The following is a 21,064-nucleotide window of genomic DNA, read 5'->3' on the forward strand; positions in this document are numbered from 1 at the left end:
TTTGATGCCATCAGTCTCTGGCCTGCCCAGAGGCTGCTCAGCAGGGCCAAGGACTACAGCACCGGTCGAGGAATCTCAGGCTCATGCCTGACACGTATGCTGTTAATTTTAGAAGAGTTGCACTTGTTTACACATGGCCTGAGGTGGGTTTCAAGCCATAATAGCAGGTTAGCCGAATTGGGTATAAAGAGACTATCTCATAGGAATCGGGGAAAAACCCAACCAAACAACATTCTTGGCTTTTGAGGGAGAATGTAAGACGCTGGTAGAAAAGCACTTGGTGTCCCGTACCAGCAGGGCTCCAGGGCCGGTTGGCCCCTGCCCAGCCCGTGTTTGGCGGCAGGCTGCGGAGGCGGCAGCCGGCCCTGCTCCGGCCCCGGGCGCTGCCCGCCTGCCTTCGAGCGCCGCAGGCAACCACAGAGTCGGTGAGGCTGGAAAAAACCTCTGGGCTCATCGCGGCCGAACGATGATCGATCGCCACCTTGTCACCCACACCGCAGCACTGAATGCCACGACCATTAAACGCCTCCAGGCACTGGGACTCCACCACCTCCCTGGGCAGCCCATTCCAATGTCTAACAACCCGCTGTCATTTTATTTGGTCGCTTTTCTCCCCACGGCCCCGGATTCTGACACCGACAGCAGCTGCAAACCCCGCCAGGCCCCCCCGCTCCCCTCAGGTCACGGCCCGGCCGCACAGCGCCCCACACCGCGCCTCCCGCACATGCGCGCAGCGCCCGGCCCGCCCCGCCCGCTGTAAACAAACCGCGGGCGGCCCCGCGCAGGCGCAGCACCGCCGCCGCAGCTGCGCACGGAGCGTCGGGCGGTCGGGGCCGGTCCGGGGGCGCCGCCGGGATGGACGAGGACGTGCTGACCACCCTGAAGATCCTCATCATCGGCGAGAGCGGCGTCGGCAAGTCCAGGTGAGGGGGCGCCCGCCAGCCTTGCACAGCCTCTCCTGGCCGGCCGGCTCCGGCCTAGGCCCCTTGTGGGACAATGCCGCCTGGGCGCGGCCTGCGCCCCGCAGGGCCGGGCCCGCGGGGGAGCTCCCTTCCCGGGCAGCTCTCCCGCGGGGGAGAGACTCCCTCCCCGTCCTCCTTCTCTTCTTCTTCCTCCTCATCCTCCTCCGCGCTCCCGCGGCCGCCGGCCCCGGGCTGGTGTGTGCCAGGCTCAGCTGGCAGCGGATGAAGCGGGGCGTCTGTCCGGCTGCCCGGGTCAGCTGGGCCGCCCGTGCCCGGGGCAGCGCTGCGCCCTGCGGGGATACAGCCACCCTTGTACCGCTGCACAGCGCGTTCGGGTTAGCGTCTGGGCCATAACACATATCTGCAGAGTCACAAGTGGCCCGGCCCTGGGTGTGTGAGGGGCAGCACGGGGACGCAGCAAGGTAGTTCTAACACAGGGGGTTTTGTTAATTATAAGCTTTATCAAGTACATTGAGGTTGGTTTCTTCCTCCCTGCTGTATTCATGGCTCTGGCTAAGCTGTAGATAGCAGCGCTAAGGAGCTGGGGGTTTATTTGTGTTTATTTTTTTTTAACTTTTTTTTTTTTACAGTAACATAGTTTTTACTAAAGGGTGTGGGATATAAATCCAGGAGGGATTTATATGTATGTACCACACCAGTAATTTTATATTTGATATTTTAGTGGCAATAATATATGTCCTCTGCTGTGACCCCAAATTGCATACAAGTTGCTAATTAGGGGGAAAAAAAGTTAAAAGTCTGTCAGTTACTCGTTTGAGTTAGCTACTGAATTGATAATGAGTACAGTAGGGCTCTCGTGACAGACATGACCTGAGCAAATTTCTTTGAGTTGATGTCACCTCACATATGAGTGGCCATATGGAAGAATTTTTCCCGGGGCAGGTGAAACACAGGGGTTTAACATACCTATTTATATACATGTTTGTTTACAGCAGAAAGCTTGCTAAAAGAGGCATTTTGTGGAGAAAATAAAAATGCAGTGGAGTTGTTCAGCTACAGGAACTTAATATTGAATTATTCCTAAATTTATGTCTCTTACCTATTGTTTGACTAGGAAAGGTCAGATGCTAAGCAGGTATTGGCAAGGTGGAGTAAGTGGTTGATGTCCTGAGTTCTGAACAAATGTTGTCCTAAACATGGTCCCTGTGAGTCTTTGTAGAAGATGATAGCTACATATGAAAAAAAGGTAGAAGTTGGCTGGGCTAGGCATGCAAGATTGGTAAAATGATGGTTTTATTCTAGTAGCAGTATAAGGGTTCCATAATTTCTCTGCTCTGAATGAAATTAGTATTGGTTGTAACTAAAAATAGCTGCTCTTAAATAACATCCTTATAGAACTATCTGTGGAATCTAAAAACCTGTGTGCTGTGATTTAGCATTTAAATAAAAATTTAATTTAAATTCAATAATTTAATTATTTAAGTAATATTTATTATTAAAATAATAAAATATTATTATATTAATTATTCTTTGGTAAGTAAAGCTACCATTTGCTTTTGGGGTTCTGGAGTAAGGAGAGAAAAAAACGTTGGTCTGTGATTGACTTGGAGTTGTCACTCATCCTTATTGAAATAAAGGAATTTCAGTGGACACTGTCATTGGAGGACTGTGTCCAAATGCTAAAAAGCACCTGACTTCTAAATTCACATGCAAAAAGAGGAGAAAAGAACAGGGTGCTGGGGAAGACCAAAAAGTAAATAAGGCTTTGTTTTGTTTCTCCATCCTGGAAATTAGTGGAAGCGTGGTCATAGCAAACAGCTGCCTGCCACGTGCACTTGCCACAGCTGTATAAGACTGTTGATTTTAGGAACTGCACACTCAGAATCTTTGTCTCTCACAAAAATATTTACATTTGACACTGGTGGCATTATGGGCACTTTTTTAAGGGACTCTGCAGTGCTATGGTGTGATGTGCTGTTAAATCTTAGTTGTAACTTTTTCTGTTGGTGGCAAACACATTCATCAGGATGGGGGAAATGTTGTGTGTGTGAGTTGTTAATACAAAGAAATACAGAATCATAAAACACGGGGGGGCTATTTTTGCTCTTCAGCTTCAGTGGCTTTATTTCTGATGGGTGTTGTCCTTGCTGTTCCTCTGTGTGCCCAGTTCAAGGAGTTATTTCTGGGATGAAAAGCTGACTTGGAATTTGTTTATTTGTTTCTCAAGCTTACAGAAATACTGTGTGAAGCAATATTGAAACAAAACATACTGCTTTTGTACTGAATTCTGGGAGAAGAAAAATAGAATAAGGTTGAAGTAAAATGCTTTGCAAAGCAGATCACATGACTATTCAGGCAACTGATTTGACAACTTGTGTGGTACTTTGTTTTCAAAGAGATGTTCTTGGTAATACATGCAGGGATATGGACTCAGGTAGCAGAGCGTGTCTGCTCTATTCTTTCCATGTTCTTTTCTTTTTTCCATATATTGTCTCCTACCGAAAAAAAAAAATAAATTAAAAAAATCAAATGTGAGTTTATTTAGCTATGTGATCTTGCTGTTCCTTTCAGACTTGTAATTTATAAGCTTTCAGCAAGGTATGGATATGCTGCAATAATAGTATCTCTCTTTTTTTTTTTTTCCCCATATGCTGCAATAATAGTATCTCTTTTTTTTTTTTTCTTTTTTCCCTATCAGCCTTTTGCTGCGGTTCACAGATGATACATTTGACCCAGAACTTGCAGCAACAATTGGTAAGTATGTGCTGATACTACCTTAGAAAAACTGATAACATTTTCAGTGTAAAATTTTGGTTTGTTCAGACTTGTTTAACATATGAATTCTGTAAGAGCTACTACTCTCCTACTGATTTATCTGTGCAGAATAGCTGTCAGGTTTGTGACTAATACTATTGCTGTCCAGACCTTGTGTCTGTGTAACATGATACTTGGTAGCTATCTTCAGACTCTGTAGCAGGTAGTGTTAACTCTTCCAACTTCAAACAATACTGAAGTGCACTGGGCTCTGTGTAGTGTCTGCTTTTCCTCTGTAGAGAGGAAATTACAATGTGGCTTTTTTTTTTCCTCTGCTTAGCAATCAGTTCCTTGGCAGCTAGACTCCTGAGAACAGTGGAAGGGAGCCAGGAATCTGGAGCTGCTGGGGAAAAAGGCAGTGATGTGTCATTGCTGTGCTGGTATTATACCTACCAGCATGGCTCAGTTGTGCTGGGGGAGAGTGACCCAGAATGCAGGATGCACTAGGTGGATTGGTTCTCAAAGGGAGCAAAATGGAGCTTTTAAGAGTGTGATGCAACTCTGCCAACTGAAATTATGGAAAATAGAGATATGTTTTCACACCATCATTTCAGTTGAATTTTTTACTTTCTCTGTAGGAAGAGTTCTGTCTAAGAGCTTATATAGAATTTTTTCTTTTGAGTTCGCCTATTGGTAAGCAAAACCAGCTCTGTCTAATTTATTAAGAATTAAATAAATTGATTTTTTTTTTCCATTAACATTAATAAGATTCAGGAGTACTATTTCATATAAAGCACTGAGAAGCCAAGGGGAGGAACGTGGCCTATTTTTGTTCATTCCATTGCTTATAAAAAATGAAGTTGTGCAAGTAGCCCCACCTCAGTTCATGAGGGAGGATAGTGTGGAAGGCAACAGGAATGAAATAGATCAGGTGGTAAAGATGGCAATCTTGGATTCTAATCTAATAGTTCTGGCACTGTATATACTTCAGGTCCTGTTACTTTCTTGATATGTCAACCACGGGAGCCAGGCAGTTAGTGCAGAATAGCTACTTCAGCTTTCATGATGTTTTGGATACCAAAAGAGTAGCTCAGTCTCTGAGTGGGCATCTTTATTGTTGGGGTTTTTTTGTTTGTTTTTAATGCTGGGGTTTCTTTTTTTCCATTCTGCTGTTTGTGTCTGCGTCAAAAACTGGCATCATTTGAGAAACTAAGGAAATATTTCCCGAAGGAATTCTTCTTTGGGTTTGTAAGCATGCACAACAGCACGTGTGGTAGCTAATCATGGATTGCTAAATAGCAACATTTCAAGGTTTGTTGCTGGCAGGTCCTACTCTGCTGTATTTCTGGTGTGGAAAAGGAGGAAGAGTACTCAATGTAAGCATTACTTCAGATAGCAAATATACTAATCTGGAATGAATGTGATCATTTGGCAGGAAAAGTCAGTTTCTAGAGATTGAGCAAATGCTGGCGTAGATCACTCTGTGAGGTGCAGCCAGCTGATGTTTGAGGTAGTGCTGTGCAGTAGAACTACTGTGACCCCAGCTGTGCAAGTCCTACAGCATGGTGTGAGGGGCCCCTGGGGGATAGCAGATTCATTTTGTGTCAGCTTAACTGGAAGAGGACAAAGTAGGTTCTTATTTGTTTTCTCATTTTTCTTTTTAAGCTACTATCCAGTGCCATCGCCACTTTTCTGGTGAATGTATTTCTAAGAAGCAAAATGTCAGATTTAAATTCAGGGCATGATTTGTTGTTCATATAGATAAAACAGTTGGATTGAGTTCGTAGAGGTAACTATTCTGCTGCACGAAGACAGACCCTAGATGCCAATTTCAGGTACTAACAAGATGGTGAAATGTCAAAACATTTTGTGAGTCTTGGCTTGGAGTTCTTTTTGTGCTAATTAAACATACTATTTTGTTCTGAGAGTTGGGGGACAGAAGAGGTTTTAAAGCCTCTCCTGTTGAAACTGAAGAATATTGTGCTTTTTCAAAATTAATGGACTATAAATAATGTCTTTCAATGTCATCTGCATACTGACTGCTGAACTGGCTAACATGACTACATTTTTTAAAATTTGGTTTGAAAGTGAGGAGAACTTTGGTTGGTTTGGTTTTCTTTAAGATATAGCAAGAAGTGCACACAAACCCACAATACTGAGGAAAGCCTTGGCAGCAGTACAACTGATCCCCTGTGATGAGCTGTTGAGACATCTTAACCTTTATAGATTGCACAGACCTGTTGGGTGCAATTTAAAAGAAACCTTAAATTATTGTTTCATGTGGGTTATTCTTCAGAACTTAGTAAAAATCCTGTGATTTTCTTCAAAGAATAAGCTGCTTTTGGCAAATAGTTCAGCTTTAGTAGCTTTAGTTGGATTAAACATGTTGTATTTAACCTGGCAGATTACCTGTCCTTGTATTCTCTTGAGGCTGGCTTGTTTGTTGGGCTTCATCACATGGATCTTACCAGACTACTTGTACCCCAGTATTTTCTGTTTTCCTTACTGCTCATGCTTGTTTTCACTTGCTTGCTCTCTGTAGGAGAGATTGTAGATAAGTGTTCAGTGCAACCCGTATTTTGCAAATGAAGTGATGTAGTGAGATCTGACGTTTCTTAACTTTTTACCTTTCCTTGCATTTGGAGTCCTCAAACTCCTAAGCTGTCTAGCTTGTCACTTGCCTACAACACAAACACTACACTGTAGCTAATTGTGCACTTACTGTAAACACAGCGTAGCGTTGGTGGCCTGAATGTGAGAGCAGTGTCAGTGACAGAGCTGCTTCTTACAGATGTGAGGCTGTAGTATGTTAGTGTGTAGTGCTGAGGCAGGAGGTGTAGCACACAGGAGTAGAGGCTAGCAGTGCTGGCTTGTTGCTGATGGAAAGCACTGTCAGCTTTCTGCTGTCAAGGGCAGACACATCACTCTTGCAGGGTCAGAACTGATACCTGTCACACAAACATGTCTGTTGATTTTAGGAAATATAAGTACCCTGTTTGTTCAATTCAATGAGATTTTCTTGAGCCTTAAAATTTTTTTGTACTTTTCTTTCCTTATAGCAGGTATAGGCAACCAAAAACCCAAGTATTTAAAAGTTTTCTTTTTGTTTTGGCTTTTACATGTGTTAAGCTCCTTTGTTTGTTAGAATTCTATTTCACTTGTTGCAATCACTTTAAAGGGTGTATTTCGGTGTGTTATTAGTTAATTTTCATAATTTTGCTTTTCAACAGTTTAATGCATGAGGTTTACTCACTTTTTTAGTTTCTTATTTTACTTGCATTGATCTTGCAAAATTTAAAGTGATTTTTAAACCAGCTGCAAGGCTAATATAAAGGTATATAGATCCATTTCCATTAAATGGAAATTGCTGAACTGTGCAGGCACAAGATACTGAATGTGTTTACTGAATGGGAGAAGGATACTGTGTCTTCAGAATGCATAAAATATGTTTATCTTAAGAAAGAAATTATATTTCTTGAAATAATTATTATGTATTTTGTCATGTTAAGTATCCAACAGACTTGTAATATCTGCGGTTACAAGTTTTGGTGCCAGACAAATGGAGAAAAGAATGCACTGTGAACTGTTGGACATGCTGACCTAACTGCAGATGGGGATTTTTGGAGTTCAGGGGAAGAAACATGCAATTACAGTGGAAGAAAGAGATTCTGTTAGTCTGAAAGTTACTGCTGAGTGCTGAAAAGAGGACAGAACAGAATGTTCTCTAAGATCAAATTGAGTCAAATTGCTAGCAAAGCAGTCTTCTGTGAACTAGGTAAAGTTCTGAGAACTGGCGTTTAAAATAAAGTTAATAACAACTGTTCTTTTCTGTTAACATAACTGTAGAATAATGTACCATTCTTGTGCATGGTATTTAGCATTGTGTTACTGCTAAGCTAGGGACTAAGAGTCCTAGTACCTGAAAAAAATCTAAGTTCTGTTCAGTTACTACAAAAGTTGATGTACTTTGGGAAAATTTTGCTTGAAAGAGAGTATGGACTTCTTCCAGTGCAGAATGTTGTCTGAGAAACACCTGACACTTAAGGGAACACTTCAGTGAGCTGAAGCTGTGAAACAGTGGAATAAAAATGGTATTTACTTTTTTTGAAACAAAGCTCTTTTGAAGTTCTGTGCAACTGAAGTTTTAATCTGCTTGTAATACGCAGTTTCTTGATCATCCTATATATCCTTTGTGACTTTAAGTTGAATGTATTTTGGCAGCTGCTTGTATTTGTTTGTAGTCTGCATGAATTTGGGAATGTAAGTGTAGCACACTCATCCCAAGCTCTACTCATTTTGCATCAGAATACTTTAATTCTTTTTATGGTAGGGAGTGTGATGATTGACATTGTAATTCCAAGTACAAAAAGGTTGCTGTTGCACTTGAAAGTTGTTCTTATAGAAGTATCACCTTTCCATACTGCTACTTCATTTTAGAGCTGCTGCCTGGTGAGAAGTGAAAGTCACTCTGAAATACTTGAAGTGTATTTCTGGTAGTTACTTGCTGTTAATAAGCTAAGGTTATATTAAAGCATAATGCATCATAATTCTGATGAACCTCTCAAACAGATGTGTGTCACTATATAATTTAAATTTTCAGTCTAATAAGCCTAAATTTGCAGCACTAGCATGCTGTTCTTCTTGGCTTGAGTTTTGTGCATCTTGTCCTTGAGCAGTTGAGAGGCTCTAGTTCCTGGGGGTGGAGGATACATGAAGGGGAAGAATTGTCACACGTTGGAGTAGATGACTGACTAGTAGGACCATTATCTTGTTGTCTGTTTGGAGAGTGTTTGTGAGTAATGAATAGAAAGTTAATCCATTTGAATTATGAACTAGAAAATTTGTCCTGGAATAGGTGCTTTAATACACGAGATACAGTATTTGCCTTACTTCCATAAGATATTTTGAGTCAATGGCATAAAAGCCCCTTAAGTTTTTGCAAAAGCATGTCACCAAGAAAACCTTACATTTTGAGCAAGGTTCATAAATAGCTAATGGAACTTACTCTTCCTGCTCATGTCAAAACATGGGTTTTTTTGGAGTTTGATTTTATTTTTTCCATTTCTCTTTATTGTTTTTTCAAAGATAGCTGTAATATGTTTGAAGATCTAAAATATTTTTCTTCCTCTAGGTGTGGACTTCAAGGTGAAAACTATTTCAGTTGATGGAAACAAAGCTAAACTGGCAATATGGGTAAGTCTCTCCTAAGTTCTTCATGTGTTGCTTTCTTTAGGAATAGCTAGGGTTTCTATTATGTAAAGTTTGTATAGAATCCTTTTCTGTTAGTATGAAGGTGATTTGGAGGAGTGGGAGGTTAATACTGCAGCACTCAGAAGTTGCAGTGAGCTGTGGGATGGCTGGCTGAGGGGGTAGCTCTGCTGCCTGTGAGCTTCTGCAGTACTAATTGCAGATCTGGTTGGGAAAGAAGTAGGGAAAAGAAGGAACTAAATGGTATTAAATCAGTAGAAGGGTGCACTTCTTTACTAAATTTTGCCTCTAATGATGAGGTTGTGTATTAATAGGTTAAGAATTACAGTTGTGTGCTCATATGTGCTCTTTAGACCCATTTTTTGTCTAAACTTCACAGCCATCATGCAAAGACTTTTATAAGCTCAACATCAGAATTATTTGTAGCAGATGCATTTCAAAGAGAGAGGCAATGTATGTAATCATAGCTTTAGTGTGTTTAACTTCTGCCATAGTTAAACGTAGAGCTTCCCTTACAGCAAGTGAAGAAAAAGTACTCCCAAGCTTTTAAAAAATATTCTCCATTGTGTAAACCAGCCTCCACACTTCTGTGACTTGAAGCTCATTTTTGAATAGTCAGACCCAGTTGTGTCTTCTCATACCAAGCAAGATTAAAACTTTGTTTCTTGTATAAGTGAGATATCAGACCTTTTGTTTTCTTGGGAAGTAGTAGTAGAGTATGAAATGTGTATTGCAGTGTTTCTCTAGCTTGGAGGGTGCTTCATACCTTAGTAACAAACAGGACTTATGTCTTAGTTACAGTAGTAATCATCAGTGAAATAAATGGGTTTGACAAGGAAAATAAATGCAATAGTGTGACAGAAAATAAAGAATGGGTGCAGGAGGAAAACCAGACTGATAGCAAAACAAGGAATGATAAGTTAGGGGTTTTTTTTCTTTCATTTTGGTAAATAGAAATAATCATGAGGTAAACTGGAAAAGAAAATTTTGTGATGGTGCATCATGACACAAAGCCTGTTTTAGATGTGTGACATTGACTGAGTGGCTTGTAGAATGTTGAAGTTTAGTTTGCTTATCCAGATTCTTTGTCAGGGAATCCACAGTGTTTCATGTGTCACTTCTAACCTAGGTAAATTAAGGAAGTTGTTTAAATATTCTGTGCATAAAGCCTTCAATGAGTGTGCGCTATAACTTTATCTCTGACAAGAAAACAGGTTTCTAATTTTGGTGGATTATGGGGTTTTTTTCAGCGCTATTGACCCTTTAAATTTTGGGATGTAAACTCAACTTTGCTTAAAACCAGAGAAACCTTTGACTTATTCCTGCTTCTGCTGTGTTATAGCATGTTAGTCCATTTACCCAGATACTCAATCAAATTTAACTGGAGCAAGTGATTGAAGTGAGGGAACTGGTTTTGTTGTCATGAGCTGTGATGCTTGTTAGAAAATCTTAGTACCGCAGCTGTGCTGCTTTCTTGCTGGTTGCTGCAATACTAGCTGCAGATGAAATGGCTTTGCAGAAGTGGCCATCTTACTGTTATATAATCCAGTTACATGCTACATCTAATAGTTCAAAGGTGCTTCCTGGGACAGACTACATAAAATCTCAAAATTAATGTGTAGTAAAACAGCAGGGGATGGAATAAGCTCAGCTAATCTGCTAGTGGAATATAGTTTAAATCTTACTCTGTATGTTCATTAGAAGTAGAATACCTGAAAGCTAAACTGTATTCTGCTCAAATTGTGACTAATGGAACTTTTTGAATGGTTTATTAGGATACTGCAGGTCAGGAGCGGTTCAGGACATTAACCCCCAGTTACTACAGAGGTGCACAAGGTGTTATCCTAGGTAAGTATATCTTTGCATGCTAGTTCATATCTTCATGGTTTTCTCATGCATTGGAGTTACACAAACTCATATAGCCTTTATATAATATGTAAGTGATATTTAAAATCTTTGTATCTGTGTTGAACAACTCATATAAACACATCTTGGTGTCTCAACTTCTTTCTCATGTAGTCAATCTGACCAGCTTGAGAAGCTCTGAGTTTTGAATGAGAATAAAAGCTACTACGCTCTGAAAGGATAGCTTGGAGCTGTTGTCCTTGTGCTGTCATGAATTTGTCTTTTATTTATTGCTTTTTATTTTTGCCTGTGCTTACTAAGTGCAGAGTAAAAAAAAATCTCCTCAGTGTAGTCTCTCTGTATACAGCTTTTTCTTCTCGTTGGTTTTTTCCTAATGAAACTAATAATATAAACCATGTGGAATCCGGCTAAGGTTTTTTGTTACTTGTTTCCTAACTGCTGGAATGTTACACAGAGAATCACATAGAAAAGACCAGCTGGACATGTAGAAAGCACCAATCTGTGTTTGAGAAAGCCAGGCAAAACCCATAATTTCAGCCTCACGGTCAAGTCTCATTTGTGCTTTTTTTGGTGTATGGAAGCGTGTTTGCTAGGCACTGAGCTCTGAAATTCTGCTTCTCCACTGCTGGGAGTGAGGAGCTGACTGAAGTAAGGGCAGGGATGTACATTTAATTTTTGTGAAGTTGCTTCTGACTTAAGAGAGTCTTGCTAAGCTATTGTGTTTAGTTAAATTGTTTAATGGGGAATAACATCTGTCATGTGACTTCCTGGTAGGTTTCCCAAGTTGGGAGTTGTGTTATCTTCCTGGTATAGGAAGGTGTTGTCAAAACATGTTGTATCAAGTCACTTAATTGCACTGAACCTGCAACTTACTTACTGTTGAAAGCTGTAAACAAGCGCTGTTTGCCAGATAGTCTCAACAGCAGAACCTTCTTTCTCTCCCCTTTATACAGTATCTCCTATTTCTTTGTTACCTGTCTTCAAAAAATAAGGCTGTTCATGCAAGCCAACTTACAGATTTGATTGAAAGGAGCTGTTTATGCCTATCTGCACATGTGATGTGAAAACAAAGGAAAAACCCACTTTCATAGCTTCAGTACTGAAGGTTATGCTGTCCTGTTTGCATAGCTGTTGTGTAGTGATTTTAAATATCCTACATGAGGGATCAGCTAGTGTAGAATTCCTAGGAGAATGATAGTCCCTAGCCTGTAAGCTAGGGTATATCAAGGAATATTAGTCTGGGAACTGTAGGTGGCTGAAGCTTGGAGTTGTTCTGCCTCAGTGGTTTGAGTTGTTAGATGTCCTGCTTTCTTTCCAGTTGTTTGTACAAAAGGTAAATTTAAATCTTTAGAACTCCTTCAGTTTTCTGATTCAAAAAAGCCATCATTTTTGCAACTTTTGTAATGTAAGCTGTAATTCTTGGAAAAATATTGTGAAATAATATCACTAATATCTTTCAGTTTATGATGTCACAAGAAGAGATACTTTTGTCAAGCTGGATAACTGGTTAAATGAATTGGAAACTTACTGCACAAGGAATGACATAGTGCAAATGTTAGTTGGAAACAAGATTGATAAGGTAAACCAAATTCAACTGCAGTGAGTAATCTGCTGGTATATTTTGTTAATAAGGAATATTAATGCTTTGTTTTATTATAGGAAAACCGTGAAGTTGACAGAAATGAAGGCCTCAAATTTGCAAGAAAACATTCCATGTTGTTCATAGGTATGTTATAGATACTTGCAGAGATCTTTCTTGATTTTTGTTACATAAGGGAAAGTACCACTTCTGTAGGATTGAGAATCTTTATGTATACAGTCCAATTAATGATATTTCTCATCTGTGCTGGACACAAAGATAATGGAAATTCCTGTTTCTTAAAGTTGTGCCTGTCCAGATACCTGTTCTAGCTGTGGATGATTATGTAGAAATTCATAAGGATGAAGGTCAGAGTACAGGTTCTCCATAGTGTGATGAAACCTGTTTGGGGTTTTGTCTGATTTCATTCTCCAGCTGACTTGCTAAATTTAATAACAGGAGCAAAATGAAAGAAGGAAAACTGGTGCTGGTGGCCAGCCTTCAGTATAGCAAAATGGCTGGTATCTGAGAGAAATCTGTGTTAGAACTGGGATGTAAAAACAGGTAGGTATATAATTAACTTGTGAATGGTGGGTGGGATTGAATAATGACATAATTATGACTGGAGCAAATATATTGGTCTCATCTTGCTGCAAAATGAAATGGGTCTTGTAGGCAAAGCCATGTAATGCTAAATTAAAAAATGGGTGTTGAAGTGACTCTTTATGCATATGTTTATTATGTGTTTCACCTAAGGATCAGAAGGAATTACTTTACAGGATTATTCCAGTAGCAAAGCAGTTCATTGATATGTACTTATTCATTCTTGTACTTAGACTTAGATTCTTTGTCTCTGACCGAAGATTTACTTTTGTTTAGTGTCCTGCTCTGTTTCTTTTTAGCCACAGCGTCAGATGTGGAAATAAAAGTTCAAGGTTGAGGCACAAGCTACTAAGAGCATGGGAGATGAAAACAAAAATGAAAATTAGACTATAAGTGTACATATATGTATGTGTGTGTGTGTATATGTATGCTACCTATGCTGAATATCTGTGTGGCTACGTAGAGGAACAGGGCAAGCCCTTGTGGGGCTTCAACAATTTCTTATGTTCACATAACATAACCTGTGGGCAGGTTTCTTAGTCTTGGTCAAAGTAAGGATCCTGACTGAAATTATCTAGAATTCTGTGAACTGCAAGAGGAATGAGATGCATTATTGCTTTTATCAGATGAGTTTTATCATGGAGACTGCCCAGATCTGCAGTATGGATCCTTGATTCGTATGGTCTGATGGTACATTGTGATTAATGTACAGAACTGAAACACAGAATGGCAAACAAGTTTTTCAGACAAGAATCCAAATTTTTCTTATTGGAGTGCTTTCCACAGGAAAATAAAGCTAGGCTATAGCTGTCTCTGTATGTTCAGGAGAAATTTGACTTGAAAGCTCTTCTGTTAAAAATATTCTGAGGTGCTACCTGTGTGGTGACAAATCCACATAGTTTCCAATTTTGGCACCGCTGTGTTTTTAGGAATAGGTTGCAGAAGTTTTAAGTGTGTTGTAGATTGAGACTTAACTGAAAGAGAAATATTAAACAAGTTACCACGATATACTAACGCTTGATTTTTTTGTGTCCCTTCTCCAGAGGCAAGTGCAAAAACATGTGATGGTGTGCAGTGTGCCTTTGAAGAACTTGTCGAAAAAATCATTCAGACTCCTGGACTGTGGGAAAGTGAAAGCCAAAACAGAGGTGTAAAGTTATCAAACAAGGAAGATGGATATGGAGGAGGAGGAGCATGTGGTGGATATTGTTCTATGTTATAAACTTTGGGAAGCTTATTCTTTGCATATTTAAACAGATAGTTACATCTTTCTGTACATAAAGTCATTAAATGCTATTTTTAGGGACCTTGCAGTTTGCACATATTTGTTTTGTATCATGGCAGTGAACACTTGTAGAAAAAATGTTCTGCAGCTTTCCCAGTCTGAAAATGTTATGGTAAGCATGCCCAATTTGCAATCTTCAGGTTTTTATAAGTAGCATTAATAATGTGCAAGAACAAATGCACTAAAAATTTTACAACTGTATACATTAATTGTGTAACTATTCTAAACAAATCCATCTAACAAATACTGCATTGTCTGCTCTTTGTCTTATTTTTAAATTCTGTTGAAATTATAGAACTATATAGTGTGCACAGATCTTGGAAACAGTATGAACTATAAACGTTACATTTCATCTCTTCTAGTAAATGCTTTTTTTAAGGTATTAAAAACAGCAGGATTATACAGTTCTTAGACAAATCTGCTAAAATTTTGTCTTTCAACAGTGCAGTCTAAAACACAAATTGGCACAGGCCCTAGTTGGCATCAGCACTTTCTTGAAGAGATGCTTTGAAAGCTTCCTTTGCAAAGCTGGGAGACGCCATGTTTTCCTTTTAATCATCACTTCAGTTGATGGCTTAACTGGAGTTTTAATCCTGTGATATTTATATACTAAATTTGTGGTACTCTTGCACTCTAGGTTTTTATGATGGTCTGCTCTAGACTTGCTGCAGAAAGTCTTCATTATTGGCAAGGGCTCTGAGTGATGTCATTGTTCTTTCATTGTGAATCATTTTGCCACACTTCAGTATGGATTCCTAATTTTCTGAAATGTTTGTACTATAAGTTTATCTCAATTGTAGCTCACTGTGACTGTGAGATCTCTTATCACGTCTGCTTTGTGCAGCTACTTATTCCAAAATAAAACTTCTGTCACAGACACTAAATGGGAAGCTATAGGGCTTCTTGATCTCTGTATGAAAAAATACTATTGCAATGAGTATTCACTTGAATTTACTGTATCAAAGCCAATGGTTTGTTTCAGAAGACTTGTATAGACTTAAATAAATTTTTTTCCACAATATTCAACTTTTTTTAACCTCTTTCTATTGCAGAGTTCTATATTTTCTAGCACATGGTTTAAACAAGGTCATTTCGTACGTACAAATTATTTCTAAAGGACAAGACAAAGATGCTGTGTGGGACTTTTAAATAATCACTATAGTGCAGTCAGTAAATGAACTATTAGTCAGTTTCTTGTAAATATAGTGAATGACAGCATCTTTTATTACTGCAAGGTTTTGTCTAAATGTCAGCATACGTGATCTGTGTTTTGCACCGGGTTTGGCTGCTTCTGTTAAAATACATTTTCTTCACATGGAAACTTTGTTTTCTATTCTGTTTTATACTTGATAGAAAACTTACCAAATTTTGAAGGCTTAACCATGCTAGTTGTTTTTTCTAAATATTGTATCTAGTATTGTTAATGTAGTAGGATAATTTAAGAATGTAATTGTAATTAATATTAAATATGCATAAACATTATATTAAAATCTTAGATTTGCATTACTGTTGCATGCAGAGTATGTGGGCTGAGCAAATCATGTTTGTTAGCATTGAGGTCAAAGGATTTTGGCTTTTGTAGCCTCACAGTAAAGGAAAGTTGTAGTTGAATTAAAACTGAACAACTTACTTGCCAGCTACTGCTGACAAAATTATCATAATGCTAGCAGATGCTTGTAATTTATTTCCATTAATTATTTGTAAATATTTATAGATATTTACATATTTGTAAATAAATTACAAATATGTAATTTGTTTTCCCCCCTAGTTTGGGTGCATCCCTATACTAAGAAGAGGCTTAACTTTTGGTTTCTCACAGAAAGTCCTTTTATCAAAGGACCTGGATTCATCTCTGATTCTGCCTTTGCCAGATCTGGCAGCTTTTGTCAGAGGGGGGGAATGGCAGGGCGTTCTGAATAGTGGGTATTGTTCTGTGAAACAATTAAGTCATTCCTTACTGCACTGCAAAATATTTCTGGGAGAGAAGTAGTCTGAAACAGCATAATTAGTGAGACTGAGAGTAGTTAGACGGGTGGTTTTCTTTAAGTAGATGTTTTCTAATTGACTTGCAACTAGCTTTTCTGTCTTCATCTTTTAAGCATGTTTAGTTATGTCTCTGAGGAATGTTTTTCCTAGAGCATCACTTCTTTTCATCATTTCTCTGTCAAGAGGCTCTGCACTGGAAGGCTGTGTTCTTGCACTTTCAGTATTTGTTAAAGAAAATTTGGCAACAGTTACTGTGCTACATTTTTTAATTCTTTCTCTTGCCTTTTTTTAAATTATTTTTTATTTTTATTTGAGGGTGTGGAGCTGCCATCTTTCAAATAAATCTGTTCCCATGCTTCCTGAGTTTTTCTCCCTTTGTAGGTCAGGTTATCTCTCAAGTGCACACCCACTGTTGTAGGTGTACTACAAGTGTATCTGAAACTACTGGATGCTGTGCTATAAGCTCTGCTCAAAGCTGATGTGGGCCTATTTGTGGAATAGTGGGGGTATTGCATCCAGAGAAGTGTGTGCAAGAGGTCCTTCAGCCTGCCTCAGTAGGCAGCACAGGGATAAGGGAGAGAGCTGTTTGCTCTTCATCAGGTAATGAGAATGAGACCATGGCCATGGCAGGCAGTTTTATACACTGAAACACTAAACCACAGTGAAGTAACTAAAATCTTCTGTGATCACGAAAGGCAGTTAAAATTAAGGTTGCTTCCAGTTCATTTACTCTAGTCAATAAAATGCTGATTAGCAGTTTAGTACTCAGGCCTGGCAGCTGTTTTTTGTAGGCTTACACTAGCCTGGAAGAATATGGCACAGCACTTGCATCTTCTTAAATTTACACTTGAGAATACTGCTAAGTGTTGATATGGTTTTGTCTTGTATTTCTTCTGTTGCTGTTTTAAAAAGGGAGGTGGGGCAGGCTTTCAAGATGCTGGGATTTTTATTGCTAGTGGGGCTTTTGTCCCAACTACAGCATCACTTTTCCTGTTCTGCTGCAATAATGAGATCAACAACTGGCTCAAAGTAGGTCTTAACTAAATGAAAATGAGAGTTCAGTGTGTCCCCAGACAGTAACAGTGACTGCCTCATCAGCCATGGCAGAACTTCAGGGCACGGCGGTCTTGCTGTTGCGTACCACAGTGATAAGTGCTCTGTCTGATTCCTTTGTAGTTCCCTTGTTTGCCAGTGACCTGATGTATGGTGAGCTACAATAACCCCTCTAATTTTGCCCTGTAGTTTGGTACAATAATTCTGTATCTTTGAGGCCTAACTGATACATTTTTTGAAATACTTATAATACTTGGGCAGTCTGTGTTATGATTAATACAAGTTACTGCTCTTTAGCTGTTGGAGGATTGTTGCAAGTGGTCATGGTGCTGCACCCATCCTGTCCAAAGCCCCTGTGGTAGGTTTGTGTCTTGCTGTCCTTCTGCATGCCTTACTGATGCCTTAGTAATGCCTTATTGATGAAAGCATCAATAAGCAATATTAGCATAAGCAGGACTTTTTAATGTTGCCAGACAAATCACTACATACATTTCAGACCTAGCTGAGCCTTGAAGGGCAAAATACAAAGTGTTTTTCCTGGCCACTGTCCAGCAGTGGCAGAAAAAAGAGAGAAGCTCTCCATTAAAACTTTCAAGTTTTTTTTTTTTGTTTGTTTGTTTCTACACCCTTTATTTGTGAGTACCTGTGGCACCTTAATTAAAAATTTATGAGGTGTTATATGGGCAAAGAGCTAAGAAGATGTGTTTTCAAACTAGTGCATGCATATGTTCTGTGATTGATTTAATGCAATGGAAGTTTTGTCCTTATCCTTGTGCCTGAGTAACATCACTAAGAAGATGTGTTTTCAAACTAGCGCATGCGTTCTGTGATTGATTTAATGCAATGGAAGTTTTGTCCTTATCCTTGTGCCTGAGTAACATCTGGTCCTTTCTGTTAGAGTGAAAATGGTCACAGTGAGTAAATATTTCTTTTTCTCATGCTTCCAGTTTCTGTAACATCTATGTGTGTTTTATGTACAATGATAGCAAAATTCCCAGTCAGTTTCTAGAATTTCTGGGCTCTAGTTCTTTATTTTAGAAGCTTAAAACAATCTCAGAAAAGTGTTAATATAGAAGTGTCAAATCATGATTGGAAGGAAACCCTCCTAGTGTTTTCTGTGTATCATCAGCTCTAGATTTACTAGCATCTGGTAATGTCTGCTTGGATCCTTTTGACAGGAGTGCTTGGTTCCCAGTTCTTAATGCTTGTCAGGCTGGACTTTCTGAGGAATGTGGCTATCCAGATGTTGTTGACAGCATAAAACTTGTTCTTTAACAGTAATGAGAAGGTCCAGATGTAGCTACTTAGGATTAGGAGTGAAGCTGTGAACTGGGGTTCAGGGAAGAGCAGTAGCAGGCCCCTAAACTGTGAAGACAGTTTTAATAATGTGTAATACATTGTGTAAACAAAACAGAAACTATTATAATGCATGGTATAGTAAGCATATTAAATATAGCTGGCACTATTAATGTCATTTAATAAAATATATAAATGTATAAACTTTTTATATCAGGGATTGTGTCATCTCTTGAAATTCAGCTTTAGATGTAATTACTTTTGTTCAGAGTAGGTATGAGATGGATGGATGGATGCATGCAGGCTAAGCCTGTGGGCAGGTGTCATCCAGAGTAAGGACACTTATGGAACCAAGATGGAGGGAACCTGAAGGACTGGTGTAAAGTTGTCAGGAGAGGCTTAGGTTGGATATTAGAAAAAGATGCTTCACCCAGAGTGTGGCTGGACACTGGAACAGGCTCCCAGGGCAGTGGTCACAGCACCAAGCCTGACAGCTTTCAAAAAGTGTTTGGACAGTACTCTCAGGTACATGGTGTGACTCTTGGGGCTGGTCCTGTGCTGGGCAGGTGTTGGACTTTAATGAACCTTTTGGGTGCCTTCCAACTCATGAAGAGTTGAGCTTTTCCTGGAAATGGACCTGGGGGTTCTGGCAGACACTGAGTGAGCCCAGGCCAGCAAAGTGCCATTGTGACAGGTCCATTTCTGTGAAGCTGCTGTCCAGTGGGGTGGCCACAGCATGTACTGGTGCTTGTTATTCCTTCGCTGGGCAGGACCTGGCACCTTCCCTTACTGAGCTTCACGAGGTTCTTTTTTTGCCCTTAAAAGGGATCTCCTCCGTCCCTGGGTGGGCTCGAACCACCAACCTTTCAGTTAACAGCCGAACGCGCTCTCCGATTGCGCCACAGAGACTGATGTGTTGCACTTCCCAGAGGAGCTGAATTCCTGACCCTGTTCAATAAGTGCTGCTGGTGGTGCCTGTGTGTGCTGAACAGTGACAGAGCAGTGCTGAGACACACTGCTGCAGCAAACCTGATGTGCTATTGTGTCACAATCCAGGGGCAAGAAATGCTCTTACCTCCTGTGGGGAGCGAAAGATGAGATTCTTTTGAAGCAGCTGTTCCTCACTGCTTACCTCTCTCAGGAGAGGATTTGGGGTTGTGTCATGCCAGGCAATTTGTTAGTGGTTCCAAGTTAACAGCACTTGTTTCTTGTGCTTTTTGTGCTTCTGGAAATTTAGCTTTAAGATGTCTGAAAACCTATGTGGCTTGTTAATTGTATGTTAATGTAATTAAAGCAAAACACGGGTATGCTTCAGAATATGGATTGTGAGACATCAGATTTACTGTCTGCAGAATTCTCAGTGCAGCTGAGAGCTGGGGATTAGAGGTGAGAGAGCTGTTGGGCAGGTCTGGATGAACAGGGAAGACTTCATGGTGAAACTTGCATTTTTAAGCTTCATACCTCAAAGAAACATGTTATCAATACTAGTGGGCATATGTATTTTTTACTGTCAGTCATCAGCCAGGAAAAGACAGAGCCTTCTGCTCTGTTGCCCTTGCATATTGCTGGAAACAAAAGGATATGAACTACTGAGATACATGACAGGAGCTGAGTTCTGTTCAGCTAGTGAATCTGTACCTGGTTTGTTTAGTTTTCTGCCAGAACAAAACTATTTTAGTATTCCAGCCTTTTTGTTCTTGTTCATTTGGTGAAGGAAATACAGCAAAAAGTTGGCTTGAAAATGGTTGAATGCTTTTGAAAGTTAGGAAGCTTAATCTCTGCAGGGCTGTGCTTTGAAGTGCTGCTGAAAGCATTCCTGGTGAAGTTCTCCTGTCACTGAGCTGCAGAAGCATAGGAAGATGTGCAAACTGTGGGAGGGTTTGGAGCAACTTTCTCTGAGAGATAGGAACTGTTAGGTGGAGAAACACATACTCTGGGTACCAGCAGTAGATAGTCTTTCTTAGCAGGGAGTATGACAACAAGCTGCTCCCTTTCGGTACCAGCTAGATAGGCTTTCTTAGCAGGGAGTATGACAACAAGCTGCTCCCTTTCCCTTTCCCTTTCCCTTTCCCTTTCCCTTTCCCTTTCCCTTTCCCTTTCCCTTTCCCTTTCATCTCCTGTACTTGAAGCTGTACTGTAAAGCAGTCTACACCATGTGCCTCAAAGCTGTGGGGCAGGTGTGTCCCACAGTGTGCCCTGGGGTCTTACTGCTCCAGCTGCCCCCTCGGGAGCTGAGCGGTGGTACTTGGCTCCTGTCTGCCCTGCACGCTGGGTTACTTGCCAGGATCCCTTGTGTGAGACAAGGGTGGATATCCAGGTTTCATCCTGAGCTGGATTTGGAGGGTAGATGGGCTGGATGGACCTGGGATGGCCTGTGTTAAGTGTTAACTAGAGAATCCACTCCTTTTTTGCATCCCCTACTCTGCAACTGCTTGCAAGTCAGATGGACATAAATGCGCCTTTTCTGGATTATACCATTGCTCAACTACATGTGTGCATTGTCTGAAAAAT

General features: G+C 40.1%; 1 protein-coding gene and 1 non-coding gene across 2 annotated transcripts; one reads left to right on the forward strand and one right to left on the reverse strand.

Annotated features, from left to right (window-relative positions):
* The first annotated feature begins 767 nt into the window (after nt 1-767).
* RAB18 (RAB18, member RAS oncogene family) lies at nt 768-15,721 on the forward strand. The gene is made up of 7 exons (XM_039707777.1): nt 768-923; nt 3,622-3,677; nt 8,809-8,870; nt 10,661-10,733; nt 12,212-12,330; nt 12,411-12,477; nt 13,977-15,721. Exons 1-7 carry the CDS (start codon nt 856-858, stop codon nt 14,153-14,155), a joined length of 624 nt encoding a protein of 207 aa, XP_039563711.1. The 5' UTR covers nt 768-855; the 3' UTR covers nt 14,156-15,721.
* Nucleotides 15,722-19,388: 3,667 nt separating this feature from the next.
* On the reverse strand, nt 19,389-19,462 carry TRNAN-GUU. Its single transcript has one exon. It is a non-coding gene; the product is annotated as a tRNA-Asn (tRNA).
* Between the last annotated feature and the right edge of the window lie 1,602 nt (nt 19,463-21,064).

The sequence above is a fragment of the Passer montanus genome, unplaced genomic scaffold, assembly GCF_014805655.1.
Source record: "Passer montanus isolate IOZ18808 unplaced genomic scaffold, ASM1480565v1 scaffold10, whole genome shotgun sequence".
Classification (NCBI taxonomy): Eukaryota; Metazoa; Chordata; class Aves; order Passeriformes; family Passeridae; genus Passer; species Passer montanus.

Bases quoted from the DNA above. Each gene is read 5' to 3' on its own strand.
- RAB18 (XM_039707777.1), top strand. From the start codon at position 856: ATGGACGAGGACGTGCTGACCACCCTGAAGATCCTCATCATCGGCGAG. The intron at 924-3,621 runs GTGAGGGGGCGC...TTTCCCTATCAG, and splicing joins AGCGGCGTCGGCAAGTCCAG to CCTTTTGCTGCGGTTCACAG. The intron at 8,871-10,660 runs GTAAGTCTCTCC...ATGGTTTATTAG, and splicing joins AAGCTAAACTGGCAATATGG to GATACTGCAGGTCAGGAGCG.